Raw genomic sequence first — 27748 nt, forward strand, 5'->3', positions numbered from 1 at the left:
ACTCAGAGCCTCTCACCTATCTGTAAATGCTTATTTAATTAATTAATTCAACAAAAATGCACTGATTACCTGCAAGTTGGTGTTGTTCTAAACAGGAAATACAACATAAATTCCTGCCTCAAGGGGGAGAAAAAGGCAATTACATAGTATATATAGTACAGCTGACCCTTGAACAACAGGGATCTGAACTGTGTGGGTATACTTAGAGTGGATTTTTTTCAATAAATGTACTGGAAAATTTTTTGGAGGTCTGCAACAATTTGAGATAACATTTTCTTTTCTCCTGCTTACTTTATTGCAAGAATACAGTATATAATACATATGACACACAGAGTAAGCATTCATCGACTATTCATGTTATTGGTGAGGCTTCTGGTCAGCAGTAGGCCATTAGTAGTTAAGGTTTGGGAAAGTCAAAAGTCGCACATAGACTTTCAGCTGGGTAGGGGATCAGTGCCTCCAACCCCAGCATTATCTGAGGGTCGGTTATAGATGGTAATGAGTAGCCGAGAAAAATATAGCAAGGATATCAGTGAGCATTCAGGGAATACATCTTAGGGAAATCAGAATACTGCCCTGAGATCTTAAGGAGGTAATAAAAATGTGTGTACAGTTCTTCAGCTGCGTTTAAATTTTAAAGGCAACAAAGTTCAGAAGAAGTTTCATTCAAGACCCAAGGTCTTTCTGGGCACAAGGAACACAGCATAAACTTAAGCATAATTTGAGTTTGTTCTTGAAATACTTTTGGGTTTTTTTTTTAATAATATAAATAAATAAGGTGTTTGTTTCAACTTCCCACAATAATAAGCACCAAGAGAGAAGTATTTCTTTGAAACCAGAAACAATTTTTCCAGAAGTCGCCAGCCTTTCTGAAATGTAGTTGGCTGCGAACTCCCCTTTGCTGAAGGCACCGTGACAGTGACTCCTCCCGCACCCCTAGCGGGTCACAGAGGTGAGTGTCCCTAGTAGCAGCCCCACTGAGCCCTCCAGCAGAACACTCACATCCTTGTTTTCAAGAACTTCCTGTTTGGCTTCAGGTTCAACCTCAACGAATTCAGCTTCTTCTCCTAATGCTCCAAAATCAGGTCCACTGGCTGGGAGAGGCTCTAAACTCTGAAAGGGAGGAAGGACAACAGGCAAATGAACTTAAAACATAAACTCAAAACCTTTCAGTTTTGTCTTTAGATGGTGCTCCAGAACGCCAAGCACCCTGGCTCCCTCTGGTGAGCGGAGGCAGGGCAGGGTGTGGGGCACAGGGCAGATGTAAGCTACTGCCCGTGTGCAAGCCTCAGACTGGTAGTGAGCTCACTGGCATCCAGTGTATTATTAATAAGTAAAACAAAGATGAAGATTAACTACCTAAAAAGGTCAGGCACGAACCTATGATGAGTGTGTCATGAACTGAGGACTCTGGGACTATGGCTATCTAGTTCTGCACACCTGAGGCCCATAGATGCCACAAAGACATTTATCAGGGAAAAGAAAAAATTTTTGCTTTCTTGTTGTTACAGAAAGTACCCTAATTTTTTCATTCAAAATTGGATAGTCAAGGATAATTATATTGACAAACCAAATTACTAAAACATGTTTTTATGCAGCCTGATAGATTGCTTCCATTCAGAAAGTCTCATTCATATATTAAGGGGAATTGCATATGTTCATATAACAGGAAGAAAGTCACTTTCTTCAATATGAACTGATATTATCTCAAAAGCATTAAAGCATCTTCAGAATAAGGATTCTGCCGGCTATGCCTAGTATAGTACTTCTAAGGAGACATAATAATATAACAGTACATATAATAACATAATATGATATTATGTACCACACATATGCTTGCTTGGCCACAGGGAATTCCCAGATGCTCCCAGAAAGGGATTCAAAAGGTCCAGTGTGACACTAGGTCATTGTACAAACAGGCACATTTGGAGAAAACTGTGCTAACCAGTATCTGGCTCCTTCTTTACTCAACCAATTCTCTATAAATAAGTGTTCTTACAGTGCACAGAAGTGTTTGGTATCCGCAGTATGTGGAGCAATGGGGCCTCTAGGCCAGTACAGCCTTATTCCGACAGTACCCAACAGTCTCTCGTCAGTACATCCTCTATAATGTCACTGATCTCTGGACTGGTAATGGCCCCACAGTACCATGTCCTCTTTCCCATCCCTGCTCTAAAAACCCTGATGGTGCCCCAAAGAGCCTTACAGGGATAGAAGCCAAGCAGATTCCTTGGAGGCACACAGGGAACGAATGGCAAGGCCCGCACCTGTACTCGCTTTCACCCCCCCACCGCCTGGCCCACACAGCCATGTTTGTGCATACCCTGATCTCTCTGCCCAGAATACTGCCCCGCTAAATCAGTCCACCTTATGCCAGCTCGTCCTGAGTCATACCCGGCGGCTTCAGGCAGAAGCAGTCTCTCCTTTGCAGAGACATCTCTTGACTGCAGAAGTTTTTGACCTTTGCAGATACTCCTTTTTCTTTTTTTACCTGCCCTGGCACAACAGAAATACTCAAGTATCTGGGGAATGGGTGAGTGAATATTTTTTTCTTTTGTTTTTTCATTAATAAATGTTTACTGAGTGCTTACTATACACTGAGAGCTGGGAATTCATTAGTGAACGAGACAGACCAAGTCCTTGCCTCATAGTGGCTGAAGGGGACTATTTACATAAGTGAAAAGGGGAAGATGATACTGGGCGAAGAATATATCATGTATTTCACAATCATTCTTTCATTTTTGGGGGGTAATATTTAAAAAAACTGAATCATTACTATATTTTGAAAAATATTAACAAATTAAAATAGTAACTTTTTACCTGTATCATTTCAGGAATGTGCTTCCTACATTTATGCTTAGATTATGTAAAAAAGTATATTAAATTTGTGCAAACTGTGCATGCAGAGTATATACTATGGTTAGCAATACATGCACATATTAATTATATTTAATCTGAATGCTTAGTAAATACATTTTGTCTAGGCACAAAATTCCATTATGCCTCCTTAAATTTCAAAACATAAAACAAGGTCCAATGAAGATCTGCCAGAGCCATCTGTAATATCAAATTCAGACTTAGGAGATGATGTCTTGAAGATTTCATAGTTACATCACACATTGATGTCCTCAAGTAAACTGTCTACTAATATGGGTTCATTCATTCACCAAATATTAATAATCTACTGTGTGAAAAGCACTGACAAGATCTTCACCCTCATATAATTTACCTTCCAGTGTCTGGAAGAGCAGGCATGGAATAAATATTTGGTGAAAGGAATTAAAAGAAATCCTCATATCTAGTTTTTAACCTTTAATCTGATCAGTCTACCAGTCAGCCAACAAGTTTTACTGAACACCAGGCGCCAGGTTCTATGCAAGGCAGTGCTAACTGAAGGGACAGGACATGAAGTAAATTTAATGAGTTATGAAGAACATCTTTAAAGTGATGTAGACTAGAGTGAGGTAGAAATACCAGAAAATATATCAGATTTGAATGGTAAATACTGTTTCACAAAACTTGTTTCACATATGCATGAAGGTACTAGGTACCAAATGTAAAATTTTTTCTTACTGTGAGTCCTGACCGAAAAACTCAAATAATACCAGCTAGTGGAATGTAAAGGTCAAATTAAAGAACCGACAACATTTTTTGGCAATACATTTATCAAAGGAGCAGCAATTTCAGCATCAAAGGAGCTCAATAAAAGCAGACTGTTTTTCTTTCTGTATCCCTAGCACCTGCAACAGTGCCAAGCATACAGTAGACCTTTCGTAACTGTAACTTGAATAAACAAAATGCCTGCTACAAGGGATGCAAGCCAAGTATGATGCAGTTCCTATTGTAACATCTAGAAATTTAGAATCTAAAAAAATAAAAACGAGACAAAAGTGCAAACAGAACTAAAACAGGGCACTAGAGGAAAAATGTGAAGGGGAGATAAAGAGGAAGTTTATGCAGGAAGTGACACGAATTGAGTTCTGAAAGATGGAAATATTCTGACAGCTAATGGTGGGTGGTCAGGGCGGCTCAAGTGTGCAATAGTACAGCCCACAGAGTGTACCTGAACAGCAACGGTGTTTCATTTGAATGGAAGATCTGAGAAGGGGAGTTAAGTCCAGTTCTGCATGCCATGCTGGGAAGTCTGTGCTAACTTCTTCGAGAAGCTAACGGGGAAACAAAACTTCTGAGCAGGGTTAGCGTAACGATCCCTGTTGTAGCACAAAAGTAGTGCTAAGGGCTGGGACTCAGAAGGTCTGAGATTTGGAACATTGTGAGGGTCTAACAGTGTGCCCTTGGACAAAGATTCCTTCTGGCCCTCGATTAAAATTACAATAGACAAGGGCATGTGGGCAAGCTGTTAGCACGCGCTGAACACCCCAGTTTAAGTACTGCATATGCATTTGCGTCTCTTAACTCTCGCAACAGATTAATGAGCAAATACGATTGCTCCTCCACTTGAAAAGGACACACTAAACATTGAGAGGTTCCGTCTCTGCACGTCAGGAGAAAGGGGGCCTCCTAGATGGGTCCGGGTGAGAAGACTCCAAAGGACACTTCGTGCTCTGCGAGTCGGCCCTGACTCCGGCAGCGGCTGGGCGCTTGAGCCGAAGAAGGCGACCGTCAGGAGACAAGACGCCCGAAACGGCTGAAGGTGGGGTAACGGAGAGAAACACGCCACTCCGCTGCGGGACGCCACCGGAAGTTCGCTACCTACTGGACCGCTGCCTCGCTGAGTGACCTTGGGCAAGTCCCACCCAGTCTTCCGTCCTGCCGCCCCCGAGCGCTCTCACCCAAGGGAACCCCGGGCGCAGCCGCGAGAGCGTCTCCCCGCGGCGCCAGCCCTGAGGTCACGCAGCGCGCGAGTCGCTGGGCCTCTTACCCGAGCGTGCACTGTCCCCATGGTTCCCTCTCCGGCCTCCGCCTCGCCGAGGCGCCGGAACACGGTAAAGGATCGGCTGGTAAGGACAGAGGTCGGGTCCGCGGTGGCAGAGCTGCCAGTCCGCGCACCGCCCACAAGCCCCCGGACGCGGCCTACTGGGGGCGGCCATGATGCTCCGCCTTCTCCCCGCCCCCTGGCTCACAGTGCCTCCGCTCATTGGCCCTTAAGAGCTGGTGACCTGGATGTTCACAGGAACCCCAGGAAGCCTTGCGGCTTGGAGATGGCGCGGGCGCAGAGCGTCCGAAGATAGTCCCGAATGGGCAGGCTTGTGAGCGTGGGTCTGCGGGAGGGTCCTCGGGGAGCCGGCCGCCACCAGTTGGCGGGGCTTCACCCAGGTCTCGCCCTTACCCTTCATGGCATCGCGGCCCGGTGGGTTCTGCGCTTGTCTCCACGCTCCGGGCCGAGGCTTGCCACACCCGGCTGCAGAGGGGGGCCTCGCCCCGCGCCAGGAGCTGCACAAGCCTGGGTTGGAGCCCTGCTTCCTTCTGCTGACCTCTTCGAGTCACTGAAACCTCCAAGGGCTCAGTCTCGTCACGGCTAAGTGAAGGTGGTGGTCACGTCGACTTCACAGGGTTGGATTTAAAGGGCTCATGCGAGACGGGATGTGGAAACCCCTGGCACTGTGCAGGACCCTCCGTGAGCAGTGGGTACATGCCCACTACCCTTCATGCATTCAACTGCAACTAGTTAATATTAGTGAGATTCATCATTAGTGAGCATGGTTCAGATGGGAGCCATTCAGGAGAGAACAAGACGGCTGTCCATGGGGCTTAATTTTGGTGGAGGAAAAACAGTTCCCCCCTCAAAAAGCAGTACGTAATAGTTACACGTTGTGATAAATGCAATGAGAGAAACAAAAAGAGAAAGGAGAAGAGGGATTATCAGTATTTCCATTATTTCCTGGAAATAAAGTATCATTTCACATCCTCTCTCCCTCCACCCAAGATCCTGACACCCTTTTCCATTTAAATAGCACCCTAGGCCTCCAGCACCCCTGGGATAAATATTCAAAGTCCACGTTCCCCTTCTTGTCCAGAAAGAGGCCGAAGTCAGCGCCTGCTGGCCCCATCCTTCCTTTACCTTGCAGGTTGACCTATGCATCTGTCTTCCCAGTTCCTGACACCCAGGAAACCTGCCCCTGGCCAACAAAGAGGTTTTGAGGTCTCTGATCGCCAGCTCAGACTCAAAGTCTATCTTAGGTATGAAAACTTTGACAGAAATTACCAGAAATTTTTGAGCACAAGTCACACAAGATTCGAAACTCCTGCCAATTCCCTGAGCCTGTGTCCTCAACTGTATAATGGGGTTGGTAACAGTTCCTAAGGCATAATGGTATACTGAGGATTTAATGAGAAAGCATGGGGTCTGGCGCACTGCACCCAGTGAATAAACTAGATCGTCCTGCATTTTCTCCCTCCTCCTCTTGAGTAAGCCTCTGATGGAAGATAAGCCATGAGGTTGCCCTGCAGATTGCAACAAGAGTCCGGAGCCACATACTTGAGAGCCTGTTGTGCTCAAGGCACTGGGCCAGGGTGACAGGACACACCTGGAAGGAACACAGAGTCACGGCTTTACTCTCAGACATCAGCTCTGACAGTCACAATGTACATTAACATCAAAGGCTCTGAGAAGTTGTAGTATATATACCTGCTTCCCTTTCTTTAACCCAGCATTTTCTGAACTTTGGGGGTCATTGAGACTGACGGTTTGGTTTCTGAGGCTTTCTGTGGCCTGCAGTGGTGCCGTTGACCAGTACTTCTTCTGCTTCTCTTTTGGGCAGAAGGTAGGGTTGTATTTCCCTGTCTCCATGCATGTGACTTGGTAGAGTAGAAGGACAGGTGTCACCTCTGGATGAAAACCTTTAGCTCCCGGTGATCAGGGACCCTCCAGGTAGTGGGATAGTTTCAGGTAGAACCCAGTCTGATGGGTACGTAGTGGGAGTGAGGAGTAAACCTTTTGGGAGTCTTTGTTAAACATAACCCAGCCTGTCCTAACTGATCAGTTCACCTGATGTCATCTGCAAGCATGCCAGCATTTTAGAAAACTTGGCTGGCCTGGTCCCATCAGAAGGAGAAATGCAGGGCAGTGGTGACAGCACTGGTTCCCCTAAGAAAACCAAACCCCAAGTCGCAGAGGTTTTGAGCCCTTGATGCTGGACTTCCCCCAGATGCCCGGAGGTCACCCACCTCTTTAGTTTGGAACACTTGGTGGCATACCCTCCCCGGGGTCACCAACCTTGTTTCTTTGTCCCTTTCCCAGGAAGTGAGAACCTGTTCCCAGGGTCTGAGGAGTGAAGGGGAGCCAGTGAGAGGAAGGAGTTCAGGGAGGGCGTTCTGCGAGGTACGGTAGGGTGACTAGGGGACCAGGCTCAGAGACACTGGGGGCACTTGGGGAGGGACGTTCAGGCGGGTGTAGCCTGCAGAGGATGTGAGGCCAGTCCCTGGGTGCCTGGGCTGAGGGGGTGACTTGATAAGGTCTGGGCCTGATGAGGGCCTCCTCCCACATGGGGAGATTGTTACAGCAGCCAGGGACAAGAGGCCGGATTTCAGAGACCTGAAGTAGAGGTGGAGGTGTGGCAGGATTGGGACCAGCTGCAGAGGAAGTGGGGCTCCATGAGCCCCTAGTTCTGGGCTTGGATGACTTGGGAGATGATACCGGGCAGCTGATTGGGGAGCTGAGGAGCTGCTGGCGGACTGCCGAGGGGTGGCCAGGTGGAGCCAGCTGGGGTTGGGGCGACCCTCAGCTGAGCCAGAGACTGGAGGGGGGGCTTGGAGTGAGTGAGGCCCCCCTGGGAGCTGCTGGGAACTCTCAGTAGAGCAGGCACATTGCACCTTGAGGAAGAGTCCAGCGTTCAGGATGGCACAAGAGCCACACCATTGTCTGGCATCCCAGAGGAAGGAGAGGGATTCTAGGAGGAGGGTCTGGTCCACAACATCCAGGACAGAGCATGTGGAGGCCACTGAGAAGAAAAGAAACATGTGACTCCTTGGAAAGGATGTAGAGAGGACGGAAAGCATCTCAGAATCACATTTATTATGAATTATTTTCTGACAAAAGTAACACATGTTCACCAGAGAAATTTGAAAATCATATAAGCACTACAAATAAAATATAATGATGGATAATGATAACCACTAGCAATGTTTTGGTATACACCCTCTGTTTCCTACACATACACCCACACACACATTTGGTATTTTAACCAGACTGGGCTCATGCTGTGCACCGTTTTGCTGTATTTGTCAAAAAAAGACTGTTGCTCCCTAGCATTAAAGAGCCTCCCACTGATAATTCCTGAGAGTGGAGTATCCCAAAGCCTAAGTACCTTAAAGAGGAGGGTGGGTGGTTTAACAAGGTGACAGTAACTCAAGAATGTTTTCATACACTGGTAAGAACCCCCAGCAGTGCTGGACTGGTGAGGGGCAGGGAGGCGGCGTTTAAGGCACAAGTCAGGAGAGGAGCCCTTGCCCTTTCTAAGAGTATCACACTTCCTTGTCTTGGTACACATTTTTTAATTATAATTTTAAAAATTATAAAGCAAGCACATTGTAAGAAGGTTGAGCAATTTCAGAAAAGTAGTATGAAAATAAGTCCCAAGTAATCCTATCAGCTGTTTAACATATTTCTTATAACAATCACAGAACTAGTGTTTTTACTGTCTATACGGAAATAAATTGGTTATTGTAAAATGTGGCTAAAGTGTAGCTCTGTCTGCTAACGGGCCATGCTGTGGTCCTGACAGAAGGCGGCTGGTAGAGGAGCCTGAGAGTCGGGCTCGAGGAAGGCGTGAGGGCGTGTGCCAAGGGGCCCAGGCCTCGGGTGCAGCCTCCCCCACCCACAGGCCAGCTCAGCAAGAGGACAGTGCCTTGTTCTGGGGCCCGGGGGCCAGGAGAGCCCACCACTCCCCTGCCCCACCTCACTTGGGGAGAGAGAACGACCAGGGCCGGAGCCTTGCTGCTCACGTGCAGGGAGCTGTGGACGCAGTGGGGAGCCCGGGTGTGGGTTGTGTGTGCTGGGCCGTCACCTCCTAGGCTCACAAGTCCCTGTCTTCTGGGGGTTCACAATCTCACTGCAGCCCAAGAGAACGGGCTCCTGCAGTGTGTAGGGAAATTGGGGTTCCTATGGCCAGGATCCTCACTGAACTTAAGCCACCTAATGACGTAACTGGCCTGTTGCTAGGCTACCGCTTCCACACCTTTAGGCAATAAGCTATTCCTGCGCTATCTAGAGAGCTCGGCCCAGTGCTCTGCGTGGAGGCAGAGACGCAAGTGCTCGACCTCCCGCTGGGAGAACAAGCCTGGTAATAAACCCTATCACCACAAAGAAACGTTCTACTGTCGTTTCTTTGGTCACACTGAATCCATAGTGAACTTGCCCGGGGCTGAAACCCATTGGCAAGACAAGCCTTTGCCCCAGAACCACAGTTCTCTCCAAGGACACATCTTCATGAGAAAGTGCTCGGTCTGACTGGCTGGTTCTTCAATGGGGAAACTTAAACAATGCAGGTGAGAGTTGCAGGTTTCTGTGGCAACATTTAGGATTTTGATCTTGTTATTGTGACACTGGAACCGAATGTATAAGAAAAACGAACATGCATTTCACCTTGAGTCCGACCACATTGCCTGCCAAATGCCCACACCTGGGAAAGGTAGATCCCTGTCTCTTGCTTGTCTCCATCCATTATGGCCATGGGGGTGCAGCTGATGGGGGCGGGGGGAGGCAGAGAACAGAGGAGTGCAGACCAGAAGCTGTTTTGCTGTGTTTGGGGTCTGGGGTGACTCTCTGACACACTGGATTTTTTAAAGACTTATTCTATTAACATCTCACTAAGTCACATAATATATATTCAGCAGATCATAAGATTCCCTTACATTTTATACAAAACTATTAAATGTTTAGGTCCAAAAAGTGTTCCAAAATATGAGTAAGTTACCATATTTTAACACTCCCCTGGCTGGCAGTGCTGTCCTTGGAAAAGGATGGCACCCCCTCCCCACCACACTGACCCTATGGGGAGATGGGACCATGTTCCTCTCTTCGAACCACAAAGGGCAGACTAGCCCCCAGTTACACTGGCCATCCTAAGACCTCACGCTGGGGCAGCAGAGAGGGCTGCATGGCTGAGTAGAAGCGGACCCCATGCTGGGCTTCCTGGTGCCATTTCCCAACCAACGGAGCTAACTGGCTCGGGTGCTTAAACATTAGATGTCCCCAAGCTCTGGATTGCCATGTATACCGAAAGTAGCTTCCAACTTTTCATAAAAACAAATTGCCTTTGATTTCAATAAACTACAAATTAAGCAAGAGGCTGGATTCCAGATGTTACAGATACTGGGGCATTAAATGGCAGCGCAGAGGCGGATGCAAAGACCGGAAAGGTCTAGGATGTCTGAAAGAAGGCCCCAGACTTGCCTCCTTTTAAGTGACTCAGAAACTCCTTCAGTAGCAAAGCAGGAAGGCAGAGCCTCTCCTGAGCCCAGCGCTCTGCGGCCCGAGAAAACCACGCCGGACTGGAAGATGGATTTGCTGGGTGGCCTCAAATCCTCCTCTTGGCCCCTACTGCACAGTCCACAGGGTGGGCGCCCTGGTCCACAGTGCCGTGGTGTTCTGGTTGGTGCGGGAAAGGCCGCTGGCTGCTGGCTGGCACTTGGGATCTGAAACAAACGAAGAATGCCAACTCAGCCAGTGTCTCCCTGCTCTGAGGTCTTCAGCCATGGCGAGGATGGACGTACACCACCAACCAACACTGAACACATTCTAGGCGCTGCAGGGTGGCCCAGCCTAAGGCCACAGCTTCCCCCTGCCCCTCAGTGCTGGTGAGCCTGCTGCCACTCTGGCCCCGGATGCAGCCTCCTCCACACGGCCACTGTGGTCACTTCCCAGAGCAAACCAGACTCTGCTGCGCCCCTACGTTAAGCCCTTCATGTCTGCCAACAGCAGTAGGAGATCCAGCCTCCTCGGTGCCCACACGTGCCCAGTGCTGTGCTAGGGGCTCCCCAAAGCCTCACAGAAGCCCAGTGAAGAGGGAAGGGTCACCCCCGCTCAAAGGGCTGAAAGCCAAGGGCTTCATTTTCAGTATTTCAGGAAAACACCTAATCCCATAACGGGAATGAGGTTTCTCTTGGCCCAAATCAGGTTTTAGGATTTAGAACAGTAGTGGCCCCAGAGTGCAACATTAACGATGCGGCTTGTGGGCCTCCACCCCTGGGGAATCCCATGCACGCGATTCAGCAAGTCGGAGGTCAACTGGGAATCTGCATTAACAGGCACCCTGCTGCCCCCACTCAGGTGCACACTGAGGAGCCCTACCCAGCCCTGTGCTGCCCAGCAAAGTGGGGCTGATACACCCGACCTGCCCCTGTCCCCTCTGCCTCTCCCCTGCTTTATCAGTCAGCCCTCTCCTCAGCTGCCATCCATACTGGGCTCCAGTGCACCCACCTCCCCATACCCCCACCCCCCGGGGCTCCACGGCACCTGTCTGGTCAGCTTTCAGCAACAAATGGTCCTATCTCTGGCCTACTCAGCTATCTCCCACAGGACAGGGCCCCCCACAATAAAAGATAAGCTCCTTGCTGTTACTGGGTGCTCAATGATGTTCCTAGGGTGGCGCATAAGGCTTGATCACATGCACCCACAGCCCATTCACTTACCTGGAGGGGAACAGATGCATCATCAATCGGGAACAGATCTGGGAGATCATCCTCTGCAGCCACCGGATGTCATCAGGAGCGTCTGGAAGCCACATCACCAGGCTGCAGAAAAAAACAAGACACACACGCACACATCGTACTAACATGAAGGCAGCCAGAACAAAAGGAGTGAAACAAAAACTAGACACCAGGCAGACATTTTACAGTCACACCCTTTGCCAGGTAAACTGCAGGGTCCCTGCTAATCCCAACCAGATAAATTCCCAGGTGGATTTGGGATGTTCTGCCAAAGATAAACAAGCCCACCTAAAAGCTGTAAAGCAAAGTTAGGCCACTTTTGATTCAGGAAAGCTCAAGGGATTCACACAGAAATAAAATGAAAAAATCTTGGCTTCCAGGGTCCTAGTGTCTGGGGCAAGACGCCCACTGACAGAGTGCCTTGTGGATGAGACACCTTCCCTCTGCACCAGCCCTGCTGTCCCTGCTGTGTTTGGCCTCCTGCCCAGTGAAGGAAGCTACCAAGGAGGCCTGACCGCTGACTCCTGCAGACTCCCAACCCCCCAACACTAAAAGGATGCCCGTCTCAGGCTTTAATAAAGGCCTGAACAGACCTCCACTCGGGGCTAATTCAGGAGGGTGGGGAGGGAACAGGGAAGGTTGACCAAGGGCAGGAGAACTGGGCTGAATTCTGAAGGACAGTTTGGCCTTCAAAAGATGGACTGCTGGACACGCAAACTTACTGAAAAGAAAATAAATCTGAAGAAAGCTGAGGTAAACCACTATGCAGAATTCCAGCAGGCACACAAGTGTTTGCCTCATGTCCCTCCCAACATAGCAGGAAGAAAACCCCAGAATGAAAGTGCAGATCTACGAGGGGCAGCAAGCCCGCATCAGCGGTGGGGGAGCAGGAGGGCTGGGCAGGGGCTCGCTTTCCGGCTTGTTCATGGAGATGGTGAGGTCACCCCCCACCCCCAGCCCCAGACAGGAAGCCAGGCCCCAGGCTAGGGGCCCCCCGCCTGGAATCTCTCACCTCATCCTCCCCCAGCCCGGAAAGGAAGACACAAAGCCACATGAGATGCTCACCTCTGGACCACAGCAATGGCTGACTCCACGGGCAACGTACAGGGCAGCAGCATATAGGACAGCACCTTAACTGGTAAGAAGTTGCAAATCTTGCTCATGTACACACTTTGGTTTTTAATTGCTGCATTCAGTACTGAAAAACACAACAACAGGGTTTACCTCCCGCCAGGGGGAAACACAAACCACCTTACCCAGGTGATGGCTGGAATTTCCATGAAATACACAAATCCCAACAGCCAAAGGATCAGAAGCATTCACAAATGAGATGGATCCTGGGATAGCCTACAGGATATACAGGGTTCCCAATTAATTGCTCGCTTTTAAACTGACGACTATTTTTGGAGGAGTACACCGACTTTCCCAAGACCCACCTTTGCGGTTTCCGTTGCTCCTCTGGCTAGAGACCATCCCCTTCTACCCGGAAGCCCCAGCCCACTATGTCCGCTCTGTAATGACCTAAGGATGCCTCAGATCATGTGAACCTGGGCAGCTACTGGTTAGTGTGATTTCTCGGGCTTTAGTGCCTCGGGCAAGGAGTGGGGGACTGTTGCATGAATTTCTCCAAATGCACGATCGAAAGCTGGCTTGTGCATTCCTCTGTCCATCTAACAAGGACATGATAAAATATACCAACGTTCAACGAAGGTTCGAACTGTGGGCTTGGGCGGGAGGGAGAAGTCAGGAGAGGCTTCTCAGGAGGAAGGCTCTGAGGTGGGTGGGCAGGCAGAGAAGGGCCCACCCTAACCCAACCCCTAGCACCCCTGAGGTCCACTGTGACTAGACCACAGGAGCCAAGCGTGTGTCTGGTTGACTCAAAATGGGCTCAGCTGGAGTTTGTTTTCCTCTGGCCACGTCCCCATGGGAAGGGAGGCTGAGCAGGGTGCCTGGGTGGGTGGGGAGGCTCCGCCTCATCTCTTCACGTGGTGGCACTGCCTTCCTCCATAACACATGGGAAAGTAGCCCTCTCAGTCCCAGAAAACAACACCCTCCGCCGTCCCACCCCTGGGGGCCGGTCAGCACCTATCCTGAGCTTGGGCATCGGGGCCTCCGGGATGCTCTCGTGGGAGGGCAGGATGCCGAGACGCAGGTGGCCCGGCCGCAGCTCGTCTGCCCCAGGCCGCGTGTCCCCGGCAGCCACTCCCTGGGAAGACTCTGCACTGCTGTATTCCCGGGGCTGCGTGAGGCCCTCTGAGGCTGCGCTCAGGCGCGGACGGGGCACACTGCAGATGCCTGTGGGACGGGAACCAACCATCAGGTGGACCTGGGCAGCAGCAGGCACCGCGCACCCGCCCACCCCCAGGACGAGAGGGGCCGCAAGCGGCCAGCGGGAAAGCGCGGGCCTGCCGTCAGCCAAGTACGGGGCAGGGGGAGGTGGGCTCGGGGGCCACAGGAGAGGGAAAGAAGCGAGGGGCTTGGAGGCTGGGTGGATGTGAGTCGGCTCCGGCCTCCGTCACTCACTGGCTGTGTGGATTCAGGAGGTTCATCTATGAGCACGATAATGGGTTTCTAACAGCTGTGCCATGGTTAAGCCTGCCCGCCAGGCCCTGGGTTAGGGACGTCCTAGTCAGGCCTGTGGCCGCTGTTCAGCTGCTACCTGGATCACTGTCTCCACTTTTCGACGAGAAGTAGCACAGAGAGGTTAAGAGATACATCCAGAGCCACACAGCCAGCATGTGGGAGGGCAGGATTTGAACCCAGGTCCAAGGTGAAAACTGGCACTCTTCCCTCACACAGCCTGGCAAGAAGCGCTGCATGTTGGTGCGGGCACTGCCCGAGGCGCTGGCTCGCAGCTGATGCCAGTGGGTGGTTCCCGCGCTCCTGGAAGCGGCCCATGGGGATGGGGCAGGGGCAGGCAGATTCTGATGCCCACAGTTACCCCTTGCTCACCTCCTTCTCCCAACCACCGGTTAAGAAGACCAGGGGTTGTTTCTGGAGGCCCAAGCCCAGCACTGATGCTACACTCAGCCACACACCAGTCTTCAGAGTTAGTAAGAATCACCTGGGTATCATTTACACCGAACTTCCCTTGCTACTGATGTGCAAACGGGTGGCCCAAGGAGGGGAGGTGGCTTGTCCAAAGTCACTGACTTTAGAGTCACCAGTAACCCGAGTCCACCCCTCAACCAGGGTGCAGAGTGCCCACCCCACTCAGCCCCAACTGCTAAAGCCAGGACTTCACCCTGGAGATATCCTCTTCCCCAATCCCTGGTTGGTCATCTCCAAGTCCTGTTCCCTGGGGCCCCACCCACCACCCTTGCTGCTGGACCCTGGCCAAGTCTGGGTGGCGCACTGGCCTCCTGGATGCTGTCTCAGCCTCTCCACACTGCAGCCGGGGGACCTTCCAGAGTTCCTCTCAGACTCCCTCACTCCTGTTCCAGCAACCCTCACTGGCTCCCTATTACTGTGGGATGTAAACCCTTGTCCACAACCACAAGGCCCAGCCTTGCTCTCCCCTCTTCACTTATTACCATGTCTCAGTGTCCCCTGCCCCCACCACCCCAGTTACACAGGCCTTCCTATCCTCCAACAGGTGACCCTCACCCTCGTGTCCCCAGGCCTAGAACGCTCCTATCCATCCCCGATGTGGAGTCACAGCCTGCTGAAGCCCTGTGCTCCTGCCTTGCAGACCCCTCCTGCGTGGTCCCACAGCATGCTGTGTCTTCCTGTCGGGGCACCAGCACACTTGTCACCCATCCTACCACACAACAGTGAGCTCTGGGAAGGCAGGGACCACATCTGTCTGTTCTCTGTGCTGTCCCTAGCACTTAGCCAATTGCTTGGCACCCAGGAGGCACACATAAATATGTTCTGAGTGCAGAAATACATGTTTGCCCTTTAAAGCACACCCTCTCCTTGGTCATGGCCAGACTAATTCAGAGAATCAACACATTGACCAACTTTTAGTATTGAAGAAAAATAGCTCCGAACATGTCTAATGAGTGGTTCCATTCTAATATTTCGAGAGCCAACTCCTGCAGGGCAGATGAGCCAGGGTGACTCCACGACAGGCATCTGCCTCGTAAAGGACGGTTGGGCTGATGGGCATGGCTCATACCTGGCAGGAGACACTATTCTCTGCTTCACTGGGGCCCGGGCTCAGGACCCCTGCCTAACATCCTCTCTACTGTACCTCAAGATTAACAATAGTTCAAGGAGAAATAAACCCGATGGAGTTGCTGCCAGTGTTCAGACAGGCCGCACTACAGAAGGACAGCACCCTGGAGCCGCGACCCCCCACATTCAAATTCTAGCTCAGTGAGTCGAGTGAAGTGAGACCCCTGTCTTACCTCTGCAGGCCTCCAGTTCCCCATCTGTTAAAGGGGGCGAAGATTTCCTCCCTCCTGGGCTAATGAGCAGACTGAGCAAGACAGTGAATGCAGGGCTGAGCGCCAGTGATGGAACTGACATCCACCTCTGGTTTACTGAGACTGCTAACATAAAGGGCATCTAGGGGGCACATGTGACCCCACCTCGTCCATACATACCATTCTTTTCCAAGAACTTGAGCGTATCTGAATACCCTTGGAAGCACAGTTCTGCAAGCACCTGTCAACGAAGAAAGGAAGTTAGCTGCAGGGGACATCGCTGAGTGCCTTTAAACATCAGCGTGCAGAGACAGACTGGGGTCCTCTGGGCTCGGAGCTGCTTCCGTGCACCCAGCACAGCCCCGGGGAGGCTGCACTCAGGGCTCTGTGCTCCCACGACACAGCAGTCTCGCTTTCCTGCAAGACTCGGCTTGCGTGACACCCCCTCCAGGGAGCCTTAGCTGGCACCCCACCATGAGGGGGGCAGGTTTCTCTGGGCTCCCTTGGTCCCAGGATGAGGCTCCACCCTAACAAATACTGTGCTGGTGGTCACTGGGACAATGCCAGCTGCCTCCTCTACTCGCCTGCATATGCCCCGCACACACAAACTGATGCTGTTTTCCAGCCTCCTCTCTCTGGGGAGCTGGGCCTGGTGGTGTCTGCAGGCTGCACACAGCCTTCTCTCCCCAGAGAACTGTTAGTGCACACAGTCTACAGAGTCTCTACCCTGTTAGGGCCGTACGGCGTTCTACACGACAAAATATTAAACCACCAAGAGCAGTGTGGTTCGTGGCTACACATAAGAATCATAAGAGTAACTAGAAAAAAAATCCTACTGGCCAGGCTGTACTCTTGACTACTTATGCCACAGCCTTGGTAGTGGGTTCAGAGCTGCAGTGCCGCTTAATATTCCCGGGGAGTCCGAGGACCAGAATGGGGCAGCACTGAGCTGCTGGGACAGGTTCCTGTTCAACGAGGGCAGTCTGTCTCTGCAGAGAAGAAGCGGTGGACCCCCAGCGGTGGACCCCCTGGCAAACAGGGCAGTGAACAACACACGGCCCCCACTGACCTTGACATCCGGAGGAAACATTGCTCGGCACAAAAGGTAGACATTCTCTGAGCAGACGTATAAACTGAGCTTGTTCAAGTCCATGTGAAGAAAGTTCATGGTCTTAACTTTAGGGCAGATGTCACACTCCCCATAGAAGGGGGACACGGTGATGGTTGTCTTGGCATCAGTGAAGGGTATATTGTCACTAATTCCTCCATCTATGTATCGCTTTTAAGGGAGAGAAAAGAGGACAAGGAGTCAGAGGCTCTAATGTTTTATGTTCTTTTCAGATTACAGGCAGAGCCACACACTGATACAGTGGGAGGGCTTTGAAATCTTTTAACAAACCTTACTGAGCATTTCTGTGCTGGGTGAGGCTCTAAGCTGCACTCAGAGTTGCTATATACTGTTGCACCGTTTGTGCACTGCATAAAAAGTGCCTGGAAAAGAGGCAGACAAAGGCTAGAGTCCAGTCCCTGTTGCACTGGCCGAGTCCTAAACCCAGGCAGGCTGCCATACCTGTGCACATGTAATTTCTCTAAAGGGGCTCTATAGACCAGGAGCACTGTGTGGGGACAGAGTGTGATGTAGATCCTGTCCCAAAGGAGAGGTCATGGCTTCGATTCCAGACCCCCCTTTCTGCTTAGGAAATCAGAACCAATACTTTGAGGGGCTTTGGAAACTTAAATGACAGGGAAGCTTGGACTTAGATGGCCCTCAGAAAATGTCCTCTTGTCCCAGAGCTGAGTGGCATTTGGGATTAGTTATGATAAGCGTCAGTTTTTCTGCACCCATATCCTTCAAAACCTGCAGGCCGGGGCAGGCAGGTTTTGGTATAGTTTTGATAGTCCCCACCTGTCAAACCAAAGTCTAGAATGATCCCCAACCCCATACAGCCCAGCTGTCAGCACCCACAGAGGAAGACCTTCAAATATTATGACTGGAAGCCTTTCCCCAGCCAATCCTTCCAGAAAGGGGAAAATCTCAGGGCACATGTTGGCCTAAAACAAGTCCAGAAAAAATCAGGCATGTTTAGCCATGCCTTAGCCATTGAGCAACTCTTGCCTTGAGTCCAAAAATGATCAGATGTGTACACAGCAGTGTTTTCAAGATGGCAACCACACAATGTCTATGGAAAATGTAGGAAAGCATTAAAAACCTCACTGGCAGGAAGGCACATGAAATGACGTGGACACAGAAACACCAGGGATCTTTAGTTATTAACACTAAGGAGGTGGAAGCAGGTTCACTATTCTTCACCCCAGGGATATTCTAAAATCCAACTATTCCTCTGTCATCTAGAGTTTTGCCTTCCACTCTGAGGTTTGCTATAGTAACGCTCTGAGTTCGCTTGGGGGATCACAAGGACGAGCTATCCTAACTTTCAGCAGGTTTCACAGGATCCACGCTCCACCCTCCATGGATGCGTGTGTTCACCAGAACTGGGGCAGCCTGGGGGAAGGGCCAGTAACAATGATAATGATGAAATGACCTCCATTTACTGAATACTTGCATGTGCCAGGCTCTTTACTTAGCATTTCATTGCATTATATTATGTAATCCCTGTAATGCTATGATATTGCATTGTTATTAACTCTTATTTTGCAAACCAGGCTCAGAGAGGTTACGAACTATGTCCAAAGTGGCCCAGCTAACATGTGCTACAGCAGGGATTCAATTCTAGGTTTGTCTGCCAGGCAGAGGCTGTGAGAATTTGGTGTGGCCATTTTATTGCTCTAGGCCTCAATGTTCTCATCTGTGAACAGGGACACTGTCCGTCGCGGGGTAGCTCTAGAGCGTAAGTGAGGCCACATGCAACTTGACCTGAGACACTGAGACTTCGTGTCTTCTCTCCCTAGACAGGGTTTCACAACTTGACACCACTGACATCAGGTAATTCTTCATTAAGAGGATTATCCTGGGCACTGCCCGGTGTTGAGCAATACCCCTGGCCTCTGCATACCAGAAGCCAGCAGCACTCCCCCAGTTGTGACAAACTAAACTGTCTCTAGACATGGCCAGACGCCCCGGAGTTGGGAGGACAGATCATGTCAGGTGGGGAGCCCTTGCCCTAGAAGGAGGCTGCGAAGTGGTCCGGCAGAGCCTGGCATCTCGGTCAGAGTCTTCAGAACAGACACCCCACCTTCAGTTTCTCTACCCCAGGCAGGACTCAGGAATCAGCCAAAGCACACATCTGTTGAATGGACCCAAACTGCAGCCCTGTTGGCAGCTTCTGCCCAAAGCCATGGGCTGGAAAGGGCAGTCAGACTCCCCGAGACTGAAGCTCTACCTTAAGCAAGTACCCAATTCTTAAGCATCTTATACTTTAACTAGGGGACCTATCTTGAGGCTTGTGAAGATTAAGTGAACCAGTTTGCCTTACAGGTAAGCCAGATAATGACATTTACGTGAACGTGGGTTTGCTGCCCAGGAAGCCTAGAAGGGGGGCACTGTGGGTCCCTGTCTGAAAGACTGTGGGGCCAGGGCTCTGCATGTGCGGACGGTCCCAGGAGTCTGGACCCAGCGTCCCTCAGGCAGGAGTGGTGAGAGCACAGGTGAAACGCAGACTCACCACGCCTCTGAAGGAAGGAGGGATGAAGCCACAGTAGAAAGGGAGGAAGCAGGAACAAAACAAGGCCTGTGAAGACAAAAAGGGGTTGAAACCACAGGCCGGAACAACCTGCCCTTTATTCCCCTGGGCCTTTGTCAGCTTTCTCTGAATGAGCAGAGCAACATGCCAGAACATGCTCTTTGCACAGAGTAGGCACTTTAATAAACTATCTGAATTAAATATGGAATTAACTGACACACTTGGATTTTAGTATAAGCTCCTTGACGCTGTCTGTGTACTTCGGCTTGCTGTGCCCACTCCCCACAAGTCACACTGCTCACAGGCAAAGCCAAGAGTCGTTGACTCGCTGATTCCTGGGACCGGACTAGATCAGGCCTCACAAATGCTAATGTTCATGGGAATTACCTGGAAAACTGTTGAGCAACAGACTATGTCCCAACCCAGGGTTCTGGCGCAGCAGGTGGGAGGCACCTGAGAGCCTGCAATCCTAACAAGCATTTCCCCCCCACCTCTGGTGATCCCGCTGCTGGTCCAAGGACCACACTTTGAGTAGCACGATGCTAGATGCTAGAGGGTTAAGCAGGATCCTACACTGATTCATTGAGAGTGTTAGGCAGGAAAATAGACATGAGCAGGGTGGAGGGAGAATAAGGCCAGTAAAACTCACTAAAAGGGACTCAAAGAGTCAACCATAATACATAGAGAGCCAGAAAAAACAGAGTTAATCAGTGAAAGCTCCAAAGGCCAGGAGTAACTTGGAATGTCTGGCTATTCCCCAGACAAAGAAAAGTATGTGAGCACAGCCCATGCCTTCATTGTGCCAATCAGACCACGCCACTTTAAAATTTACTTCAGCCTGCTAAAAGGCCCAGCTTATTCTTTAACTTAACCTATCTGCTGTTTTTTCCTCCTCCAACCCCTAATCATGTAATTTGCAACCTGGGCAGGAGATAAGCATCATGATTAATTTAGCCAACAAGCCCAGCTATAAACAGCATAATAAAAACAGGAACGATTCCATCTTAAAGCTAAGATTGCATTTTAAAACCCAAGAAGTTAAGAAGATTCTTAACATACTCTTTCGCAAACAGACAATAACTCAGCCCACCTTGAGGGCAGGGCAAGCGGTCCTAATTGGTATGTTCCCAGACAGAAGCTGCTATCCTGGGAAGAAATCAGAGCAGTAAATTTCTCGTGTTAATTTTGCAGAATTACCTATGATAACAGAAGAGACTTACTGTCTCTCATCAAAGATAAACATCTTGGGACCACCTGACAAGCCCACACCCCTAGCCCTTTGCCACATGCCTGAAAAATCCTTGAAAGGGGGAACCCCTAACCTTTCAGCACGCCTCTTCTTTGAGGTAATCCACACTCCCCTTTCTCCGAGTGTGCACTTTCTCTCTTTAAATAAAACTAAAACCTTTCAGGGCGCCTCTCCTCCCTGAGATCACCTGCACTTTTCCTCTCTTTAAGTACATAACTTTAAATAAAACTTTTACTCTCCTTCACTACTGTGTCTCTGCCCTTCAATTCTTCGCTGCGGTGGGGACAAGAACAGAGGGAAATAAACAACACCCCCCCCCCCAAGAAGAGGACCGACTCATGGGGGAATGACAGGTGCTGACTATCTGGAAAAAGCTTCCAGGATGGTATGGGCTACTGAGATGCTGCCTATATATGCTTATATATGCATCTTTCACACACCTGCGTTAAGTGAAATGTAGTCTCAGTAACTCTCATAAAAGGCATCAGTTAAATTAAGTGCTATTTTGTTATTGTAAATGATCTTGGTACTTTATCCTGGGGACAGAGGCAAAAAACATACATTCCCACCCTTGTGGGGCTTTCCTCACGTGTCCTCATTATTGAACACACACTGTTGGGAAGAGGGACACACAAGGGACATGGTTCCTGGAGGAGGTGGTCATGAACCTTAAAGAATGGGGGAGCATTCTTAGAAACTGAAGCTCTCTGGAAACAGTCAGGGTTTACAGATACTGTGGGCCAAACACTGGATGCAGGCAGTTACATCACTCCAGTGCAGAAACAAACTGACATCACGGGCGACTAGGTTCTTGTGCATCTTAAGAAACAGGGCAGGTGGCCTACAACAGCCCTTTCTGTGCTGCTTCCAAAATGAAACAGCCTTTCTTACTGGACGACACCCAGATAAACCAATTGCTTACGTCCACGACTTCGTCTTTGGACTGAAAATCAGACACCAGCACGTTTTGCCCATCGGACACTCTGGTGAGCGAGATGCACATTTTGCCGGAGATGAGCTGGTGGACGTTAGCTGGGAGGTGCCTGTGGAGGTCTTTTCGGAGCTGCTTGCCCACATTGATGGAGGGGTGAAAGATGCCAATGTTCCGTCTCCTGGTGCTCTGCACAAGGCCCATGAAGATCTGCACAGTCTTCTCTATGAGGACAGGAGACAGAGAGATAAAGCAATGTGCCACCCTGCAGATGGGAATGCTCGTGGTACAACCAGAAACCAGATGACAGGGAGGCTGCCAACCTTTTCCTAGGCCTGAGATCTAACTCAGCAACCACATGCAGCTGGAGAGCCCTTGAAACATGGCTAGTCCAAACTGAGATGTGCAAAAGACACACTGGATTTCAAAGGCTTTGGACAAGAAAAAAGGATATAAGCATCTCAATAATGTTTTATATTGATTCGATGTGATTATGACAATATTTTGGCCATTTAGAAGAAATAAAATTACTTTCAGCTTGTGTCTTTTGTTCCTCTCAGTGTGGCTATTAGGAAATGTCCACTAACACGTGTGACTTGCACTATGTTTCTACTGGACTGTGTAGGTCTGGCCTAGGTCTGGGTCTCTGGGTCTGGCCACAGGTAGGAACCTCCAGAGGCCCACGTGAGCTCCCTCCTCACCTCCATATCCAAAAAGCCAGAAGCCAGGAGCTCATCCCGAACACTGCAGAGAGCAGAGGAGAGCCGGCTGGGGCCTGGGCGGGAGCCCTGCCTCCACCTCTTACTTGCTGGGTGGCTCATTAAGTCGCTTTGCTGCCTCTTTCAGTCTCACACTGTGTTTTTAACTTGGGAGACAGAGACGATTAGATACACTACAATTTTAAAGTGCTTGACCCCGAGGAGGCTCCTGATAAACAGACTCAACCTTAAACCTGTGACACCAGAATTCCCAGACTGCCTGTCAGGCACAGGGCACATCATGCTCCATCTGACCCCATCCGTTGGCCTGGCACCATCTGGCAGATCTGCACTGCCCTGGCACACAGGACCACTGGTCCCAGCTCGAGACCTGCCCGGTCATAAATCCTGGGATGCAGAAGGACAGATGCCAGCCAACCTGTCCTGACCTGCCTCTGACTTCAGCTCAGCTCTCCCTGCACATCTGGCCCCCTGAGCAAGGACAGAAGTGGCAAAATTGCACACAGCTAGCAGGTTGTGGCGTCTCTTCTGCCAAGCTAGCATTGGCTTAGAAACAATCTCAGGAGCTCTGCCCAAGTCACAGCCCCTGGGAAATGCTCTTGATGTTCCCCCAAGTGAGACAGGAGGTTCAAGTAGAAAACTGGGGCTCCTGGAACCTGGGGAACAGCTCTGGCCAAAATCTCCAGACCACCTTCCAAGGACAAGGTGGGTCCCCAAGACTCCCCCTGTCCTTCAGGGTACAGCCCGAGGCTGCACCTGTCTTCTGCCAGTTAGCAACCCCCTCTACACTAAAGTCAGTGAACTTCAGGGTCCTGGGGCCAGTGCATTTGACTTTTTATTTTTTATTTTTTATTAAGGTATTATTGATATACACTCTTATGAAGGTTTCACATGAAAAAACAATGTGGTTACTACATTTGCCCATATTATCAAGTCCCCCCCATACCCCAGTGCAGTCACTGTCCATCAGTGTAGTAAGATGCCACAGATCCACTATGTGCCTTCTCTGTGCTACATTGTTCTCCCCATGATCCCCCACACCATGTGTACTAAACATAATACCCCTCAATCCCCTTCTCCCTCCCTCCCCACCCACCCTCCCACACCCCTCCCCTTTGGTAACCGCTAGTCCCTTCTTGGAGTCTCTGAGTCTGCTGCTATTTTGTTCCTTCAGTTTTGCTTCATTGTTATACTCCACAATGAGGGAAATCATCTGGCACTTGTCTTTCTCTGCCTGGCTTATTTCACTGAGCATAATACCCTCTAGCTCCATCCATGTTGTTGCACATGGTAAGGTTTGTTTCTTTCTTATGGCTGAATAGTATTCCATCATGTATATGTACCACATCTTCTCTATCCATTCATCTACTGATGGACACTTTGGTTGCTTCCATATCTTGGCTATTGTAAATAGTGCTGCAATAAACACTGGGGTGCCTATGTCTTTTTGAGTCTGAGAAGTTGTTTTCTTTGGGTAAATTCCTAGGAGTGGGATTCCCAGGTCAAATGGTATTTCTATTTTTAGTTTTTTGAGGAACCTCCACGTTGCTTTTCACAATGGTTGAACTAGCTTACATTCCCACCAGCAGTGTAGGAGGGTTCCCCTTTCTCCACATCCTTGACAGCATTTGTTGTTTTTAGTCTTTTTGATGCTGGCCATCCTTACTGGTGTGAGGTGATAACTCATTGTGGTTTTAATTTGCATTTCCCTGATGATTAGTGATGCAGAGCATCTTTTCATGTGTCTGTTGGTCATCTGAATGTATTCTTTGGAGAACTGTCTCTTCATATCCTTGGCCATTTGTTAATTGGGTTATTTGCTTTTTGGGTGTTGAGGCATGTTACTTCTTTATATATTTTGGATGTTAACCCCTTGTCAGATATGTCACTTACAAATATATTCTCCCATACTGTAGGATGCCTTTTTGTTCTGTTGATGGTGTCCTTTGCCGTACAGAAACTTTTTAGTTTGATGTACTCCCATGAGTTCATTTTTGTTTCCCTTGCTTGAGGAGATGTGTTCAGGAAGAAGTTGCTCATGCTTATATTCAGGAGATGTTTGCCTATGTTGTCTTCTAAGAGTTTTATGGTTTCATGACTTACATTCAGGTCTTTGGTCCATTTTGAGTTTACTTTTGTGTATGGGGTTAAACAATAATCCAGTTTCATTCTCTTGCATGTACCTGTCCAGTTTTGCCAACACCAGCTGTTGAAGAGGCTGTTATTTCCCCATTGTATGTCCATGGCTCCTTTATCATCTATTAATTGACCATATATGGTTGGGTTTATATCAGAGCTCTCTAATCTGTTCCATTGGTCTGTGGGTCTGTTCTTGTGTCAGTACCAAATTGTCTTGATTAGTGTGGTTTTGTAGTAGAGCTTGAAGTTGGGGAGCATCATCCCCACAGCTTTATTCTTCCTTCTCAGGATTGCTTTGACTATTCGGGATCTTTTGTGGTTCCATATGAATTTTAGAACTATTTGTTCCAGGTTGTTGAAGAATGCTGTTGGTATTTTGATAGGGATTGCATTGAATCTATAGATTGCTTTAGGCAGGATGGCCATTTTGACAATATTAATTCTTCCTAGCCAAGAGCATGGGATGAATTTCCATTTATTAGTGTCCTTTTTAATTTCTCTTAAGAGTGTCTTGTAGTTTTCAGAGTATAGGCCTTTCACTTCCTTGGTTAGGTTTATTCCTAGATATTTTATTCTTTTTGATGCAACTGTGAATGGAATTGTTTTCCTGATTTCTCTTTCTGCTAGTTCATTGTTATTGCATAGGAATGCCACAGATTTCTGAATATTAATTTTGTATCCTGCAAGTTTGCTGAATTCAGATATTAGATCTAGTAGTTTTGGAGTGGATTCTTTAGGTTTTTTATGTACAATATCATGTTATCTGCAAACAGGGACAGTTTAACTTCTTCCTTGCCAATCTGGATGCCTTTTATTCCTTTGTGTTGTCTGACTGCCATGGCTAGGACCTCCAGGACTACGTTGAATAGAGGTGGGGAGAGTGGGCATCCTTGTGTTGTTCCCGATCTCAAAGGAAAACCTTTCAGCTTCTCGCTCTTAAGTATAATGTTGGCTGTGGGTTTGTCATATATGGCCTTTACTATGTTAAGGTACTTGCCCTCTATACCCATTTTGTTGAGAGTTTTTATCATGAATGGATGTTGCAGTGCATTTGACTTTGGTCCCAATTAAACATTCAACCATGTGGGTGTCTGCAGGGCACCTTGGGATACAAAGTTTGGCAGAGTTCACAGGCTGGCCATGTGGTTGGTCTAGATTTTCTCTGAGATCACATTTCCTGCCCTTTGCCCCCCACCTCCTTGAGGGAGAAGAGAACCAGGGCCTCCCTCCTAATGCCACCTCCCAGTCAGCCCAGGGTCTGCTTACAGATTCTATTCAATGGCAGGGCTGCACCTACTTGAGGAGGTTCCTGGCCACCAAGTGGCCACCAAGTCACTGCCTGCTGGCAGCATCCCACACAGTATTCCCCAGGGAGAGCAAACAGTAAGTCCTTAAGGAATCCCAGATAAATGGGGGAGCTGATAAGGTGCATTATCTTTGCATCTGGGAATCTTGGAGTGGCAACCGCTCCACGCTGCCGCCTGCCCCGGAGCCCCAGGCTGAGGATGATGTCCTATAGTTTGGGCAGGTGGGCACAGGCCCCATGTCCTACCCTCTCATGGACATCCACAAGGACATATATTAAGTTGGGAAAAGATTCAAAACGCACAGGACCTCATTACCAGTGGCACTGAGTGGGGGAGATGGGTGTGGGGGGGGGGTGGAGGATGAGATGGGGGGTGTCAGAGATCCCCTCCAACCCCCAGGAAGGGTCTCCAACACTGGAAAAGGACAAGAGAAAATTTTTCTACCCCACCACCCCACAAACACAGCATGCCCTCGCCACCCCCACCCCCATCGGCTTCAAGCTGGCACTGAGAACTCCAGAGCTGCCCTCTCCCTGGGGGCTACCCAGCCCCGAAGGAAGGGGGCGGCGGTCAAACGCGCCAGAGCAGGGGGTGTCTCCAGTACCTCAGGTCCCCAGAGGGAAGAAGGCGCCCACCCTGGGACACAGGCCAAAGCCTCCCTTCTGGCCGGACCCAGAGCACCTGGCCCTTCGCAGGTCAGCTCGCTCGGCGCCACCTGGGCTGATGGTCCGACCGCAGGGACCCGCTCCGTCTGCCGCGCCCTCCCCTGCCCACACCACACCCCCGGGGCCTGCTCCCTGGCTCGGGGTGACCTGACGCTCACTCCCAGGGCGAGGAACGTCCTACAAACCCTGGCGACAGAGGGCAGCGGGGCTGAGGATGAGCTTGGGGTTCCCACGTCCCGCTCCAGGCCCGGCGAGAGAGCCGCCAGGTGCAGGGCCGGTGCACGCAGAGGAGGAGGCACGTATCGGGGAGAGGGCCCCCCCCCGGGATGTCTCCCGCAGCATCCGTGTCCCGGGGTCGCCTGCACCCCTGCCCGCGTGCGTCCCGTCTCCGCGCGGAGCTTGGGCGGCGGCCCTAGACGTACCCACAGGAATCCCGGCGAGGAAGACCACGCCGTGCACCGCCCCGGACGAGGAGCCGAAGAACATGCGCGCGTCGCGGAGGAGGTGCGGGGCCCGCTCGCTCAGGCAGCTGGTCACCCCGACGTGGTAGATGGCCAGGAAGCCGCAGCCGGAGAAGGACAGGCTCCGGCCGCGCTCGAGGTCGCACATCGCGGCGCGGGTCGGAGCTCCAGGTGCGCCGCCGCTCCCCCGGGCCCCGGGGCCTGGCGTCGGGCTCCGGGCTCCTGGCCCCGGGACCGGGCGCGCCGCCGCTCCGCCCAGCACCCGCCGAGGCTCTCGCCCGACCTCCCACCCGCGGCCCAGGTCTTCGCGGCGGGACGACAGCGGGCAGGACGGAACCTACAGCCGGGCCGGGACGGCCCAAAAGGGGGCAGGACACCGCCCTCCCGCCTCCGCCGAGGGAAGGGCCCGGGGCGGGGTTGGGGAGAGGGGCGGAGGGCGAGGGAGAAGGGGTGCGGGGGAGGGAAGGAGCTCGCGCGCCGGGGTGGGAAAGAGGGGGTGGGGCTCGCATGAGGGCGGGAGGAGGGCGCGGGCGGTGGTGGCGGGAAGGTGGAGAGAGAAGTTCTCCAGACCCAAGAGACGGTGGGTGTCCTGGAGAGAGAGGCTCTTTCCGTTTCTTCCCCTCCTTCAAATCAGCAAGAAGCAAGCAGTTGCCCAC

The 27748-nt window shown here is 50.5% G+C and overlaps 2 protein-coding genes across 3 annotated transcripts in view; both read right to left on the bottom strand.

Moving 5' to 3' along the window:
- SAMM50 (SAMM50 sorting and assembly machinery component) overlaps nucleotides 1-5062 on the bottom strand; it is a 44050-nt gene extending 38988 nt beyond the window's left edge. Inside the window, exons 1-2 of the mRNA XM_036931406.2 lie at nucleotides 4883-5062; nucleotides 1003-1113 (exon numbers count right to left, since the gene is read on the bottom strand). Of these exons, the coding sequence (XP_036787301.1) occupies nucleotides 1003-1113; nucleotides 4883-4903 (132 nt within the window). The 5' untranslated portion in view covers nucleotides 4904-5062. The remainder of the gene's footprint in view (nucleotides 1-1002; nucleotides 1114-4882) is intronic.
- A 2896-nt stretch (nucleotides 5063-7958) lies between these two features.
- Nucleotides 7959-27447, bottom strand: PNPLA3 (patatin like phospholipase domain containing 3). Of its 2 annotated transcripts, XM_036931501.2 has the most exons (9): nucleotides 27054-27447; nucleotides 21793-22025; nucleotides 19604-19669; nucleotides 17050-17259; nucleotides 16161-16221; nucleotides 13696-13905; nucleotides 12676-12808; nucleotides 11593-11694; nucleotides 7959-10596 (listed from the first exon to the last, which is right to left on the bottom strand). In XM_036931501.2, exons 1-9 carry the CDS (start codon nucleotides 27238-27240, stop codon nucleotides 10479-10481), a joined length of 1320 nt encoding a protein of 439 aa, XP_036787396.1. In that variant the 5' UTR covers nucleotides 27241-27447; the 3' UTR covers nucleotides 7959-10478. The 2 variants fall into 2 exon arrangements, with proteins under 2 accessions (XP_036787396.1, XP_057342280.1); XM_057486297.1 differs by lacking the exon at nucleotides 19604-19669 and having other exon boundaries at nucleotides 27054-27446.
- Nucleotides 27448-27748: the final 301 nt, after the last annotated feature.

The sequence above is a fragment of the Manis pentadactyla genome, chromosome 10 (assembly GCF_030020395.1).
Source record: "Manis pentadactyla isolate mManPen7 chromosome 10, mManPen7.hap1, whole genome shotgun sequence".
In the NCBI taxonomy this organism is placed as follows: Eukaryota; Metazoa; Chordata; class Mammalia; order Pholidota; family Manidae; genus Manis; species Manis pentadactyla.

Coding starts and splice junctions, on each gene's coding strand:
- PNPLA3 (XM_036931501.2), bottom strand. CDS start 27,240: ATGTGCGACCTCGAGCGCGGCCGGAGCCTGTCCTTCTCCGGCTGCGGC. Junction 19,670..21,792: donor CCAAAGACGAAGTCGTGGAC/GTAAGCAATTGG, acceptor TTGTCTTCACAG/GCCTTGTTTTGTTCCTGCTT. Junction 17,260..19,603: donor CTCCTTCCTTCAGAGGCGTG/GTGAGTCTGCGT, acceptor CTCCCTTAAAAG/CGATACATAGATGGAGGAAT.